The 17152-nt window shown below is 43.3% G+C and overlaps 1 protein-coding gene and 1 non-coding gene across 2 annotated transcripts; one reads left to right on the plus strand and one right to left on the minus strand.

The window, feature by feature from the left end:
* Positions 1-4813: 4813 nt before the first annotated feature.
* On the plus strand, positions 4814-7759 carry LOC4329194 (glycosyltransferase BC10-like). The gene is made up of 2 exons (XM_015767588.3): positions 4814-5671; positions 6876-7759. Exons 1-2 carry the CDS (start codon positions 5003-5005, stop codon positions 7524-7526), a joined length of 1320 nt encoding a protein of 439 aa, XP_015623074.1. The 5' UTR covers positions 4814-5002; the 3' UTR covers positions 7527-7759.
* Positions 7760-13748: 5989 nt separating this feature from the next.
* On the minus strand, positions 13749-13855 carry LOC112938060 (small nucleolar RNA R71). Its single transcript, XR_003241110.1, has one exon. It is a non-coding gene; the product is annotated as a small nucleolar RNA R71 (small nucleolar RNA).
* Positions 13856-17152: the final 3297 nt, after the last annotated feature.

Raw genomic sequence — 17152 nt, forward strand, 5'->3', positions numbered from 1 at the left:
ATAGCGCCACGGCCTTGCATTGCCCCATCCCCTGTTATAGTGACCACCGTCTCAGGCCGCCTCACCAGCTGCACGCCTCAAGCCCCATGTCAGCCATCCCCTATGTGAAGTGCTGCTTTCTCACTATGTCACCGCTGCCTCTACTTGGTTAGGGTTTGAGAGGGGGAACGGGTTAGCACTTAGCAGGGGTGAAAGTGCCCCTCTCTCACAAGCTCCGCCTCGCCCCGCGTGTTGCCTCCACCATTGCCACTTGCCGCCGGGTTCAGGAGGCGATTAGGAAGACTGAGGGATGTGAGGAGATAGAGAGTGGACAGCGGATTTGGTTGAATAGATGTGGGTAGAAATGTCCTTTAACATTTTCTTGGACAATTTTATCTTTTCTTTAATTCACTTAATTTTGGCCCACTGTACATACCTCAAAACCAAGGGCAAACAGACTGATCAGTCTGAAAAGTAGTAAGGGCAAAATCATAGTCTAAAAAATAGGGGCAAAATCACAATCACAATTTAAAACAAGGGTAAGAATACAATTGTTCCTTTTCATTTTGGAAACTTTTGCTATTAAACATCTCGTCTTCGTGGTTTTAGCTTCTCGACACAACAAAAATCAGAGAGAAAAATAGTGTGCAAGGTCAAATATGTCCTTGGCTCCGCTTCCTCCCTCTTTCCCCTTTCTCTATTTAGGCTCTAGCCAGGTCAATGATCGTGCCAGCATTCAAGGGGCCAAGGCCCAAGCAGCCCCTCAAGTTCTACCAAATAATACGATATGTTACAAAACTTTAAAAATGCATAAAAAATCACATATTAATGTGGGAAAAAAAGCAGATAAGTACAACACTATGACATGTAGTACCACATAAAATTCAATGTACACATGGAGAAATAAAAAAGACAAATTCATGTTTCAAATAGTGCTCAAACAGTCTTTGTGCATGTGGTCACGCTCGATCGAATGTATACAAATGGAGCAATTGCAGTTCAGCTTTTGGTTGGATCTAGTTCTTTGCTGGAAATGGAAGACAAAAAAGGTGCAATACTACAGGTGGTCCGGGGCATTCTGTCCAGCTCATCGGTTGCTTCCTCCCTATTGTTCTCATAGAAGAAAGAGGCGCATATCATACTTGAATCCAATGCAGTACAGAAAGGTCATTAGGACACTCAAAGTGCATATGCACGAATCATCCTTTACTTTACGTGGTGGGTAATAAAAAGTGAAATGCATTATCGGTACTTAAGTTTGTAGGCTGGTATCAATTAGATCTCTAAACTTAAAAATTACATGTTTAGATACATAGACTTGGTTTAATATACCGCTTCTATTGCAATTGCCCTTTGACCACCAATGTGGCACTTCACGCAAGAAACACTTTCGCGCTCAGCCCCCTCCACATCACATCGCGTCGCATATACCTTCTTGTAGCTATAATGACACCCGAATCCACCCCCCCAAAAAAGAAATCCCCAAATCCTTCCTCCTCTCATTTTTCTCTTAATTTGTACGTTTAGAAAATGCATCCCCAATTAGCAACTACCATTGGTCTACGCTCCACGATGACCTTATCCTTACACAACAGACACTTGATCAATGGTACCTTCTTCCGACGACTACAAGATGAGGATGAGCTTAGAGAATCCACGAGGATGCTGAGCGTGGAAGCCACACTACGCCGCCTCCCGCCGCTAACCAGACCGCACCGCGCCACCGCTAACCTCGCCGCACTGCGCCGCTTCCTGCCGCTAATCTCGCCGCCTAGGCCGCCACAACCACTCCGCCTCTCGCCACTAACATCATTGTCGAAATCCTAGCCAATGTGGGGATATTTTGGGGGATTCGGGTTGGAATGCATTGGTTAGGGTAAGTTATGTGAGAAGTTATATGCAAAGAGGGCCGAGCGCAAAAGGGTTACCTGCGTGACACGCCACGTTAGTGGTTAAATGCAGTCAAATAACGATTGGACTAGGGGTAGTACATTAAACCAAGTTCACTAATATAAACGTGCAATTCTCAAGTTTGCGGAACTAAGTGACATCACCACACAAATTTTGGGACTAGCCACATTTCTTTCGATAATGTCCTATTATAAGATGTCCATTAAGTATTGAAAAAGTTTTGAAGACTATGTTAAAGTTTAGAACCAGAGCATATATTTTTTTAAAAAAAAATTCAGGAAGCTTAAAAAAAACCAGAGCATATATTTTCAGGAAGTATTTTTTTTCCTTTATTAGGCATTCATCATGCCTGAACGGCTTGTTTTTAAACAAATTAAGAATACTAGATAAAAATATTCATGATGGCTTTATAGTATGGAAAATGTTCGATTCAACCCACATGAGGCATGTTTTAAAGCAAATTAAGAAATACTAGATAAAAATATTCATGATGGCTTTATAGTATGGAAAATGTTCGATTCAACCCTCCATCTCACACCCATGTGGATGCCATCCCTTGTCCTAGCACACGTCTATGTAAGATTAGAGGCCTAGCCTCGTAAAGACGTTTTGATCACCATTAAACACACGTACATATACATGCACCACCTCACGGGATTAATACCTCCGTCTCATATTACTTGTTATTTTAGATTGTTTGGCATATGCTAAGATTTAGAGTAAAAGACTATAATATTCTTATCAAATAATGCATAGTCGATAATAGGAGGATGATTGAGGGTAGAATAGGAATAAATTTGAATGAGATATGATTGATCAAATAATGCATGGTTGATAATAGATTGTTTGGCATATGCTAAGGTTTGGAGTAAAAGACTATAATATTTTTATCAAATAATGCAAGATACGATAAGTAGTATTTTAGAATAACAACTATTGTGAGACAAAATTTAAATGGTAAAGAGACAACTAATTTAGGATAGAGGGAGTGCATAGCTATTATATATGAGCACCCATGACAATTGAACCCAAGCTGGGGAAGTTAAGGGCCGTATCAACTGATAATGAACTGTCACAGTTGGCTACTATTAAACTTGCCTATAAGAATAATTATATGTAGTGTTAACTTGTACTCACTTTGTTTAAAATATAACAGTCTAATACTAGATTGAACATAGCCTAGTACTCCCTCCGTTCGTAAATATAAAGGATTTTGACTTTTTGATTGCACCGTTTAACCATTCGTCTTATTCAAAAAAATTTGGAATTATTATTATTTTTATTTGTGACTTACATATTATCCAAAGTACTTTAAGCACAACTTTTCGTTTTTTATATTTGCACAAATTTTTTGAATAAGACGAGTGGTCAAACCGTTGCACGTGAATAGTGAAAATCCCTTATATTCATGGACGGAGGGAGTGTTATGAATCTTAACAAAATCTGTCTAGATTCGTAGTACTAGATTATGTCTAATCGAGTACTAAGTTGGTATTACCTTCATCTCAATATAAATGCAACTTAAAAAATTATGACATATCCTAAAGACTACGAATCTAGACAGCTGACTATCCAAATTTATAATCTTAGGATATATCATATTTGTAATAAGTTGTACTCATATTGGGATGGATGTAATATATTTTAGGAGGGAAAAGTGTAAGAATCGTCTTCCCCACGGTATCCCTTGATCAAAATACTTGGAGCTTGACCAGTTAACTCATCATCTCTTTCCTTCTGCATCCTTTTATATCACAACAAAATAGTACCGTGTGGCATTGCAGCATATACTATCATGTTTCATGAAAATGTCATTTGGGGTCTGTTCACTTTGATGCCAAAAAAAACCTTACTAAATTTTGGCGTTGCCAAAATTTTGGTAACTTACCAAAATTTTGGCAGAATTTCTTATATAGTTATCAAAATATAGCAGCAAACTAAATGTAGCCATTTTTTTTAACTTTATCAAAATTTGGTAAGATTGAAAATGGAATCAAAGTGAATAGTCCCTTGGATTGCAAAGTACAAGTGGGCTGGCGTGGAGTTGGGGGCCTTGCAAGTTGTGTATGTGAGCGGAGAGGGGATTAGGGATATGCATGTTTCGTAGTTGCAGCAGTTCGCAACAAACTTCAGATACAATGAGAGAGGAAGAAAAAGAAAAGGTCAACCGATTCTTACAAGTTACTCAATCCGTTCTAAAATATATAACTTTTAACTCTTAGAATTTATCCTAAAATATAACAACTTGTTCACCAACATTCTCTTCCCAACCAACCACAACATTCCACCATTCACTTTTCTCACATATCTTCACTACTCATTCAATCACAAGACTCCACCACTTACTTCTATCTACTTTCTTAATAATTATGTCCAATTCTAAAACTTCTTGTAGTCTGTGACGGAGGGAGTACCATTAAGAACAAAGTAGTACTAATTGGCAACATTAAACCCTTGAGATTCTCCTCTACGGATGAGCACGATTGCCGTCTCGAGTTTTCAAGACTTTTGATATCCTCATTAACTGCAGGATTCCTCTACGCACACGGACCCCTCTTGAGTCTTCTGACCAACGGCAAACGGGACGGGAGGCCGACAAACGCGACCAGAAAGTCATCAGAACCTCTGCTGACCGCGTGTGTGCAACTTGGCACTTGGCAAAGCCTGCATCTCTCCAGAAACGGGAGACGAATCCAACCGCAGAACGGAGCGGAGCCAGCCGGGGAAGTCCCGATTCCCGGTCCAATCACACGCGCGGCCGCCCGCCCCGCGCCCCGCTTCCTTCCGCTTTCGTTATGTCCACCTAACGTGCCCACGTCTCATCTACGATTAGCACACTGGATTATCTACGCCCATGTCCCCTTCCCCAAATATTGTAAATAAATATGGATCTATATATAATTCCCCATGATTAGTAGCAACTAGCAAGCGCGCGCCCAGATGCCGCCCACACCGGTTGCCTTTCCATGCCTTGCAGGTGCAGCTCCCTAATAGGTTCCTCGTCTTCAAAACCGATGTGAGATGTGAGATTAGATATATCGCACAAGATTATATATATATAAAAAAAAACAGAGGAGAGAATTGAACACCAGCATCGATCGGTGCAGCCGGCATGGTCACCAAGAATGTTCAGCAGCAGCAGCAGCATCGTGTAGATGTAGTGGTGCCTGTTCCTGCTATGGTGGTGGCAGCCATGGCGAGCCCCTGCCCCGCCAATAAGCTCCTCCGCGGCGCAATCCAGCTCGCCTTCGGGTTCGCGCTCGGCATCGCCGTCGCCATCTACCTCATTGGGTCAGCGACGCCTGCCGCCGTCCCCGGAGGATCATCCCTCGAGCTCTTCTTCCCTCTCCCGCCGCCGGCCGCCGCGTCGACGGCGAACCTGTCGGCGGTCCGGCAGAAGCAGCCGCCGACTCCATCGCCGGAGGCGGAGAAGACGACGACGGCGATCAAGTCCCAGTCGTGGCCGGCGGACGACGCTTCAGGCGGCAACAGCACCGCCGATCAGGCAGGCGGAGGATTCGTGGATATTAGCGACGAGGAGCTGATGAAGCTGGCGGCAGCGGCGCCGAGGGAGGTGAGGACGGGCGGCGGCGGCGGCCCGAGGCCGAAGGTGGCGTTCCTGTTCCTGACGAGGTGGGACCTTCCGATGGCGCCGCTGTGGGAGAAGTTCTTCGAGGGGCACCGCGGGCTCTACTCCGTCTACGTGCACACCGACCCGGCGTTCAACGGCTCCGACCCCGGCGAGGCCTCCGTCTTCTACCGCCGCACTATCCCCAGCAAGGTACGTCTACCTAACCATACACATTGCTTAATTATCATGTACATTCCAATATAATTACCTGATAATAAGCACCTGATTAACCAAACTACACCCATTGCTTTGCATATATATTCCACGTAATTACGCAAGTACTCCATCTCATTATTCTCATATCCACCTGATATTTACCAACTTAATTACTGCATTCATGCTACCAAAACTCGATAATTTTTGGGAACGAATTGTATATACGTCATCGTCGTCATCATTGTGGTCTTGATGATTACTGTAATTTTTTGTTCAATGTCTTCGATGCAAGATCTCGGCCAGGACCTCAGGCAATTCGTGCGTGCATTTTTCACGCATCAGCTACATGCATGTACGTAGGCCCTGCGAGTGAATTTAAAAAAGATTGTAGGTCCTGTGGAATGCCGAATGCGTGCGTGGGTGGCTTATTCATCGTGTGATGGATTCTCCAATCAATTAATGGAGCTCAATCCGGATATATATACACGAAAAGCATCCAACTGTAGTACTAGATCAAGCTAGGTGTCACAGCCGTCGCTGCCTGATTAGTTGTTTGACCAGTTAAGCATGCGTCTTGGCGAGGTAAAGGTCTAAAGCGATGTGTGCCAGTTGTTGATTGGCCTAAGCTGGAAGTTTCTTTAGTTTTTCCAGACAAGCGAAGGGCGGAAATTCCAAAACTGTATCCGAGTGCGATGCGTGTCCTAAGAAACTAGACAAGTGGTTTTGATCGTTTTCTTTGTTTGGACATACGACTAGTCTACTAGTACTGCCTTGAAAAAAAAAGGGACAATTATTAGCAATATTATTTTTCCAATAAAATACGTTGTTTCTGTGCATCCTGTTTGTCGTTGTCCCATACTCTCCAGCATTTCTCACGTGGAGTTCATTGGGCGGTTCGTAGATCCTGTTTGCATTGCCTCCTAGCTGTCATCGGCCGGGCGGCTAGTGGCGTCCTGTTCGTGCTGAGCACTTGCTAAATCTTGCAGCTAGCTGGGCCGCCGTGCTATGCTACTGCTATTTAGATTTAATAAAGATATATAATTCTTTCGTCGTCATGCATATACTACAAAAGAAGGAACCTTAATTACTTTGCCACCATAACGTACTTATTTTATTTCCGTTTAATTTGTTGTTCCATCGATACATTTGTTATATATGTATATGTACAATAATATACATAATATATATGTATATACAGGAAGTTAAATGGGGCGAGATAAGCATGGTGGAAGCCGAGCGGCGTCTCCTGGCGCACGCGCTGCTGGACCAGGCCAACGCCCGGTTCATCCTCCTGTCGGAGTCGCACGTCCCGCTCTTCGACTTCCCCACGGTCTACTCGTACCTCATCAACTCCACCACCAAGATATACCTCGAGTCCTACGACTTGCCAGGCGTGACGGGGCGCGGCCGGTACAAACGCAGCATGAGCCCCGTCGTCACTGCCGCACAGTGGCGCAAGGGCTCGCAGTGGTTCGAGGTGGACAGGGGCCTCGCCGCCGACGTCATCACCGACGATGTCTACTTCCCTGTGTTCGCGAGGCACTGCAGCCGTAATTGCTACGCCGACGAGCACTACCTGCCCACGTTCCTGGGCATCCGCCACCCGTCGCGCGTCACCAACCGGAGCGTGACGTGGGTCGACTGGTCCCACGGGGGCCCGCACCCGGCGAGGTTCACGAGGATGGAGGTCACGCCGGACTTCCTCCGGTGGCTTAGGGCCGGGGCCGGGACTACGTGCGACTACAATGGCGCCACCACGACGGTCTGCTTCCTGTTCGCGAGGAAGTTCCTGCCCAACTCGCTCACCAGGTTCCTCAGATTCGCTCCAAAGGTCATGGGCTTTGGATGATGATGTGCAGCGAACGTTTTAATATTTAGCTAGGATATACAACTTTTCACATTCTTTGGTTTGTTTTATTCGCCTATTCCACAGACCCAACGTATACATGTACGTAAATTTCATTTTCCTTTTCTTTCTTCCTGATTTCATTATGTAAAGACCAAATGAATGTAAAGAGCACAAGGAACTATATTTTTTATACTAACCACACATGGAATATAGAGTTTATTACACGCCCTCAATTACTAGGTCTGTCTAAAAAACCACTCGTCAAATATAAAACCGCATATTTTCTTACCACTGTAGAAGATGATCACGTCTCAACAGTACAATCATATGAATGACGTATCCTCGTCAATCATATGAATGACGTATACTGAAATGCTATCTTGGGGTGTCGTGAATACATGTACACTCCTCAACTTACAAAGACAGGTGATGTGGATCCAAAAGCCGAACCCTAAGGCCATGTTTAGATTCAAGGGTGAAAAGTTTTGGCGTGTCACATCGGATATACGGACACACATTTAAATATCAAACGTAGACTAATAACAAAACAAATTACAAATTCCGCCTGTAAACCACAAGATAAATTTATTAAGCCTAATTAATCTGTCATTAGCAAATGTTTATTGTAGCATCACATTATCAAATCATGGAGCAATTAGGCTTAAAAGATTCATCTCACAATTTACATGCAATCTGTGCAATTAGTTTTTTCTATATTTAATACTCTATGCATGTGTCCAAACATTCGATGTAACATGGTAAAAAGTTTTTGTGTGGGAATTAAAAAGGGCCTAACAGGAGAAACTAGGTTGTTAAACCCACCTATAACCTCAAAGAAAAATGTCGACAAACGGTAAGAAATTCAGCTAAAATCATGTAAACTTGGGGTGTTGTCCAACATTCCCGATCACCCGATGAAACTATATACGAAATAATCAAAGTATGAGGTAAGCAATTAATTTCTACGTGAGAACTCGCATTTTTTTATTGAAAAATACTAACTGCTACTGTACAAGACGAGCGTTGGTGATCCACCCCAACCCATCGGCCAAACATGGCACATAATTAAATTGAATATACACATATATATATATATATATATATATATATATATATATATATATATATATATATATATATATAGATCTTTTATTTTGTTTTCTTGTCTTTTTTTATCCTTCTCTACGACTACTGGAGCTGCAGGAATGCTGAACCACTACTCTCTTAACCTTCTGGTCCACCTTTCTGTGCTTGCTCTCCTTGGTGGGGAGTGGTTCGTGAATGCCTCCAGAAACATCATGAGGACAAGCAACCTTGTGGGCACGAATGCAAGGCACAGAGCCATCACTACCAGCGCAAGTATAGCTCTATCAATGGCCTGTGAAATATGGCAACCAAAATAATGTAGGTAAGCGAAGGGACACGCACATTTGCAAGGTTAGAACAACATATTGGGGATATTGCTATAATATCTATAAATCGCAAGATAGCATTTGCTAGCAAATTTGGCAATGGCAAGATTTGCAATTGCCACAGCATAGCTTTTCATCATACTTTTTGAAACGTACCGTGTGCGCTAGAACGGCACAACACATCATTTGATCAAATAGTCACACATTTATTAAAGCTTTTATGTTTCTTTTTTTTCCTTTTGTCTTTGATTTAGAGGCATGGCTAGGAAAGAAACATCGCAGGTTGATGCATTTTTTAAGATTGTTTCAGGTGTCATTGAGACCCTGAAACAAAGGGTGCTATGTTTATCTTTTACAAACCACTAGATACTGATAGAACGGAAAAAAAACCCATAACATTTCCTATAATAAATAAAAGCATATCTCTATAAGTGAATGGTGAATCCCAAAAATCAACTAGGATGAGCCACATAATCAACAAAATAATAGCCATTGGATTTACATGAGGACAAAATAGAAAGAAGAAATATGAGCCATTGGATTCATTGGATTCACTTTGTCTAGAAGATTCCTTAACCTACTGAGAAAAAATAGTAAGGTTATGGATATAATTTTACAATGTACACTTTTAATTAAAAAAACCATTTTGCAAACATACCCTCTTACTCTATCTATGTAACTTCCCATTGGGAAAAAAATTACAAATAGATCATTGAAGTATATTTTGAAAGATCCAACAGTGAATTAAAGAGTAAAGTGAGGAAAAGGTAGTAATGTTGTGCATATAATTTTACAATTCTCACAGTTTACAAATAAACCTAATCTTTTAAGAAAGATTAATATAATCTGACTAAGCTTTATATCATTTGAAGTTATATATATTAGTGATGAGCATATATATGTGTGTGATACTAATGTAATAATCAGCTATGCACCCGTTTGTTATGAGTAATCATCATTGCAAATTTAAGCTTATTATTAATACCACAATCTATAGACGCATTTAGGCCCTGTTTATTTCCGCTTAAGATTATTGTAATCTAGATTATAGAATTAGATTACTATAAGCTAGATTATAATAAGTCGACATAGAATAAGCTGCTAGCTGTTTGTTTTTCTCTGGATTATTAGCTGTTTGTTAGTTGTTAGCCACCCAATAATCTAAAAAAAGCACCTTTAGAGTGGCTTACTAGATTATAGTAATCTGGCTTATAGATAGCAATAATCTATCATAATAAGCTATCTGTTTGTTTCAGCTTACTCTTAATAATCCAGATTATAATAATCCTAAGCTGAATCAAACAGGGCCTTAGAAGAGATAGAGTTTATAGTTGCGCAAATCCGCAACTTAATATACTACTCAAAGTCTGAGGAAGAACATGAGCAGCATCTTTGGTTAGTACTTGAGAAGCTGAAGGAGCACTAGCAGTATGCCAAGTTCAGCAAGTGTGACTTCTGGCTTGAGGAAGTCAAATTCGTCGGTCACATCATAAATGCTCAAGGAGTGGTAGTAGACATGACTAATGTGGAGTCAGTCACCAAGTGGACCCTACTGAATACAATCTCTCAGATCCAAAGTTTTCATGGACTCGCGGGTTATTACCGTTGGTTCGTTGAGAATTTCTCCAAGATTGCTAAGCCAATGATCCAACTATTGTTGAAAGATGAAAAATTCAAATGGTCAGTGAAATGCAATATGCTTAATAGTGGGCTGTTGGTTCATGGTTTTGATAGACGCACCCATGGAAATTAAGGACTAGTTCGTTGCAAATCCTGGGAGACTTACCATGCGTACAACAAGCCAACATGGGCAATGACTGGGCTTGTAGTATAGCTTTTCCCTTTCTGATGTACCTAGGTGAGGTTGGGTGCGATGGAGATTGGATGGACCGGGTGGCGGTATATGCGGCTTCCGGATTCACCTTGGCACAAGAGGGGGCTCCCTACCTTGGTTTTAAGGTTATGGTTGAAACCTGCAGTGTGGTGCTTTTGGTTAGAGGGAGTTATGCGAAGGATCCTGTCAGAGTTCCTTTCTGGTATGTCGTGGTGCCATGTCGGCGCACGGAAACATGTTGTGCGGTTGTGTCTTGTGGATACAGTTGTACACCTCTGGCTAGAGTAGAACTATTCGAATAGCCATGCTCGCGATTATGGGCGATAAACTAGCTTCACTGTGATTAGCCCCATCATTAATAATTTGAGTTAATGGAACTTGTGAAATTTAGGTGGATGGTTGGGCTTATCACAATGTGGTTTAGCGTTGGGCAAGAATGATTAATATTGCATAATTTACTTCAATAGTTTTTCTGCTTTCAACTACTGCTTTATAACTATTTTATGCAAAAGAACCCCTAGCCTCCTTGGAAATCCTTGCGTCATACCTCCTCTTGGTATGACTTGCTGAGTATAGGTGGGTACTACTCAGTCTTGCTCTACTCCCCCCACCCCCACCTCAGGGCTGGACTACTACTCGGAGGAGTAAGCTTCGCTGCTACCATCGAGGATGCATGTGGAGTGGAGTCGCCACGTTGCTAGCAACAGTTATCCTAAGTTTAACTAGCTTTACCTTTGTGCTGAATTTGTAAGACTTTTATAATGTTTGTAACACGTGGATCTGTATGTCAATTTTGTCGTTTGTCTAGCCGAGCTAATCCCGGCTAAGGCTTTAATGCACATTCTGCTTGGAATTCTGGTTCATAAATTTCTGGGCATGACAAGTTGGTATCAGAGCTGACCTTGAACGTAGGACAAGCCAAATGGAAACCCTAAGAGTCCTCTAAAACCTTTTCATCTTCATATGCTCTTTGCACGTGGATTTGTTTCGAGAAAATTTTGGATTTCGTTTCCTTGATTCATGGGAAAAATCTTGGTCGCTTATTCAAGTGGAGTTTCTCGACTAGAGTTAGTCTAGGGTATTAGTAACTTTTCGGTCAATTAATTCAGGGATTGTTGGTATTTCTTAACGACATTACTAGAAATATAATTCCCAGCAATGGCGTAGAAATACTTATGGTATATTATGGTTATAGAGTTCATCCGCAAGCGCACGGATATACCATTGTAGCATTTCACCCAAGAGTATTTCAACGGTATCGTATTTAGTTTATCCCGTGGGAAGATCATGTAGAGAGAACTTTGACTAATAATTTATATATTACTTGTGATAATCATATTCTAAGCAGGGGTTAAGATAATCCAAGGGTAGAGTGACACACAAGCATTAACTACTCATTCTCATAATAAATCATCTAAGCTAAGTGGAAACAAAAGAGGAAGAAAATCTATTCCTATACTTCTAATATACATAGTATACATACATTCTAGTTAACCAATATACTAGCTAATACCCTCTATCCGATGCCCTCCTGGTACTTCGAGAAGCCACCCCTGACTACCGAGTTCCTTACGACAACCCGTCATGGCTATACAACCGGGGCTAAATAGGGAGGAATACCCTCCCCAGGGAATTAACTTAGGATTTTATACCGGCGTGGAGGAATACCCGTACTGAGCTGTCACCATCAGCGGCCCACCTCTCATCCGTAATATATAACCCTAAATAATGATATCCCGTAATCTAGACACCACGCCTAAACTATCAGATACTACTCTAATATCATCGTCATGACATAGAGTAATTGCATAAGCAAACATCATACCCGCACCAAAGCATCTCCCAGATAAGTTAGCCGTATATTCAGTATAACATGAATATAATGTAAAGTAGGTACTCATATACTCGGAAAGTATTTCAATACCATAAAGCTTACAAAATAGAAGAGAAAAGCTACTAGAGCCATACCTGAACTCTTCCGAAGGCTTCTGGACTCCTGATTTCTACTCTATTCCTATTCCACCAGCTAGATACTACTAAACTAAACTTGAGAGAAATGAGAGAGCTATTGCTTGAGCTGTGTGAGTGAAGTGAGGATGAGAGCTCCTTTTATAGCCTCCCAATGACGGTTGTGACGGTTGGAAAGGTCGGTAATACCCACCAACCGTCATTGGGGAGCCATCTCAGCCGTCCAGGAGAACCCTGGATCAAACGGAGCTGCGGGGGGTTCGGCTGAACCATGGGCTGGCCCAACCCAGCCCATCTTCGACTGGCGGCCTCCTTTGTTGTCCTCCTTCGTAGACTTATGAATTTTGGCCCAGTGTGTCGTGTCATTTCTGAGTTCTTGGCCCATTCATGCATAAGTCTGGTTCTCGACATCGTCCGATTGATTTATCGTCTGTGTTAATGTCGATTCTCCTCCACTTTAGTGTCATTCTCTGCAAAAGGTTAGTATACCTAATACTAGTGGAATATTATTATTCTAACATATTTATGCATTGCAAGCATCACTAGTTCTCCTCTATTTTGGTAATATTGATGGTCGAAACTGATCGATAACGACCGTCAACAGAGAAACTAGCCGTACCAGCGCCACCGACCTTCAAGACTATGGCAAGCAAGACTCTCTGCGAATTCGCTACTCCCTCTGCTGACAATGTGGCCATTGGGCCGCAAATCAACATGGGAGATGTGGATTTCGACTTGAAGTCCAGCCTCATCACGATGGCGCAGGCTAGCCTGTTCTGTGGCAAGCCTAACGAGGATGCCAATGCTCATCTGCAACAGTTCTTGGAGATCTGTAGCACGTACACCATCAAGGGCGTCAGTCCAGACGCCATCAGGCTAAGGCGGTTTCCATTCTCCCTTCTCGGGAGAGCGAAGCAGTGGTTCTATGCCAATCGTGCTGCTGTCAATACCTAGGACAAATGCTCTACGGCATTCCTCTCGAAATTCTTTCCGATGGGCAAAACCAATGCCCTTCGTGGAAGGATTTCCAGTTTCCAGCAGACAAGGGACGAGTCCATTCTGGAAGCATGGGAACGACTGCAGGAGTACGTAGCCGCCTGTCCTCATCATGGGATGGACGACTGGCTAATCCTGCATAATTTTTACAATGGGCTGACCCCAATGTCCCGTGATCACCTGGACGCGGCAGCTGGAGGAGCTTTCTTCTCTAAAACGGTTCAAGGAGCCGTTGATTTAATAAAGAAGATGCTCTCCAACATGGGTTGGAGCGAGGAACGACTCCAGACCCATCAGTGAGGCATGCACACCGTCAAGGAAACGGAACTGCTTGTTGCCAAGCTGGACCTCCTCATGAAGCGATTGGACGACCACGAGAAACGGCCACAAGGCACCGTCAAGGCCTTGGACTCACACGCTACGTGTGAGGTCTGCGGCAACACGGGTCATTCTAGGAATGACTGCCCGGAAACCCGTGAGGAGGCGATGTACATGGGCAACAACAACAACGGGTACCGTCCACAAGAAGGTCAGGGGTGGTACCTACCACGCCCATATTATCAAGGAGGTAATAACAACGGTAACTTTTCTAACCTGCCCTCCTTGAAGGATCTAGTTTTTGCACAAGCTAAAACCACTGATGCGCTAAGTAAAAAGCTTGCCGCCAATGATAAGATCCTAGAGAACATTAATGTCAAGTTAGATGGCTTTGCTTCTGCTTTTCAAAACCAACCGAGCTTTAACAAAATGATAAAAACCCAGCTAGCTCAGTTGTCATCCTTAGTTCCTGCAAATGAAACTGGGAGAATTCTGGGGCAACCCGACTCCTCCGTTGAGCATGTCAAGGCGATCACGACGAGGGGAGGTAAGTCCACTCGTGATCCGACGTATCCTAACCCTGCAGGAATTGACGGGACTGCAAAAGAAGCACCATCTAACGACTCGGCTGACAAGGAAGTTCAGCCAGAAAAGACCGTGCCGCAAGAGTACTGCGACACAAGATTGCTGCCGTTTCCAAAACGGAGTAGGAAACCGTCAGTGGATGAGTAATTCGCTCGTTTTGTTGAAGTAATCCAGAAAATCCACATCAACGTGCCGCTGTTGGATGCTATGCAAGTGCCAACATATGCCCATTATCTCAAGGACATACGCAACAACAAGAGACCGCTCCCAATAACGGAGGTGGTCAAGCTAATGGAGCAATGCAGCAACGTCATACTCCACAAGCTCCCGGAGAAGAAGAAAGATCCGGGGTGTCCTATGATCACCTGCTCGATTGGGGCACAACAGTTCGACCATGCCTTATGCGACCTTGGAGCCAGTGTCAGCGTCATGCCAAAGGACGCCTTTGACAAGCTCAACTTCATGGTGTTGGCACCAACACCGATGCGCCTACAACTGGCTGACTCGTCAGTCCGTTATCCGGCAGGGATAGCGGTGGATGTGCCAGTTAAGATACGGGATTTCTTCATCCCGGTTGACTTCGTGGTGTTGGACATGGACACGGGAAAATAGACGCCGCTCATCTTGAGGCGTCCGTTCCTTAGCACCGCGGGAGCCAATATTGACGCGGGAACGGGGAGTATCCGTTTCCATATCAACGGGAAGGAGGAGAAGTTTGAGTTTCAGCCGAGGACGGAACAATGCTCCATGGTCAGGATCAAGTACGGGCCGAACCCGCAGAATATTCAAGTGGTCAAAGTGGAGCCACCCAAAACGGACAGCCTGGTAAAATTTATGCAGAATTTCCTGGAGAAGGAAACAACGATGCCCAGGAACCGTTATTGGAGGACGCCAGTAAAACCATCCATACCGCCCAAGAAGCTAGAGTAGCCGGCTCAGAGGAAGCCGTCTTCCGCACTAAAGCCAAGGAAGGTGTGGAAGGAAAAGCCAAAGACGCCCGCTCCATCACCTCCGGAGACAGGTGGAAAATCCACGAACTAAATCGGAAGGAGGTACGGTCTTGCACGTCGGACCTAAAATGACGCGACCTTTGCCAACAGGTAAATTGGTATGTATCTGCATATTTTCTTTCACCAATTTGAATTTTTGCATCATCACATGTTTGAATTTCAAAATTGCATTTAGGATTTATTTTGAATTTTGAGGAAATTCTTCAAATAAATTTTTCAGAGCAAACCAAAATAAAATTTTCAACGAAAATTCACTATGCCACGACCACACTGACCGTTCGAATCCAACAGCCGAAAGTGGGGCTGGTTGGGACCACCAGGGGTTCGGCCGAACCAACTAGGCAACGGTCGGCTGCCTCCCTTTTTGAGGCAACGGCTAGTGGGCCCCACAGGTTAGTTTTGACCGTTGTGGGTGCACTACTTAAGCCAACCGGCCGGGAGAGTGAATTCCACCCCATTTCAACACATTTCCATTCCCTCTCCAAAGTTTTCTCTCAAGTTCATTCAAGTTTTGATAGTTTCCCTCAATTTTCAAACATTAGTTGCATATATACAAGTTGCTTTAGTGAAACAAACCGGCGGGTGAATCTTTTGCTATTCTAACCCCCGCCGAGTTAGTCTGTTCTTGCTCCATTGTGCAGAATGGGGAGGCGATTGTCTCATCTGTTCAAGGGGTCCGACTCTTCATCAAGTCGTCATGAGGAGTCTAGTACTCGTTCATCAACTGACGTCTCGATGGAAGACGCCAAAGCTCTGCTACGACTCTTGAACGACACCGACCTCGACCTTGTCAGTGATCGGGAGAGACAAGCCTACTACATGCTGAGCGACCGGGAGTATGCTCACACGCGAGAATACTCACCGGAGCTGCTAAAAAAAAGGTATGGATGTTGAATTTCGTGCTATTTCGAAAGCTGTTGGTTGGCAGAGATTTGCTGTGGTAGATGAGCATGGTTCTCGTTTGCTTACTTTGCAATTTCTGTACACTTTGAAAGAAATAGAAGATGGAATTTCCTTTCGCTTTTTCCATAAAGAGTACACACTTACATGGAAAGGCTTAAGTACACGTATTGGTTTTCACGATTCCTGTAAGATCGATCTCCAGAAAGGAATTTCTGGGTTCGAGAAAAAATAGGTTTTGGGAAGATATTTCTGGTGCTCCAATTTGCAAGAAACCTAGGACGAATGATATCCATAATCCTACACTTAGGCTCATGCACAAATGGATTGCTATGACTTTGTTTCCTAGAGGTGATCTTAGACCCATTAGGGGGGATGAATTGATTATCATGTTTGCCATGGTTAGAAAGATCAAAATTGCTCCTGTGAAAAATGTATGATAAGGCAATGGTTAGAAAGTACAAAGTTCTCTGCTCCTGTTGAGTGCACTTCTCTGATTACTCGGATAGCAAAAGGGCTAGGGGTCGTTAGCGACCAAATTGCTTTTATCTCAGCTGCTCGTCCGTGTGTTGATGAGACTTATCTAGTGCAAGGGCATATTCT

Source organism: Oryza sativa, chromosome 2 (assembly GCF_034140825.1).
Source record: "Oryza sativa Japonica Group chromosome 2, ASM3414082v1".
Taxonomy (NCBI): Eukaryota; Viridiplantae; Streptophyta; class Magnoliopsida; order Poales; family Poaceae; genus Oryza; species Oryza sativa.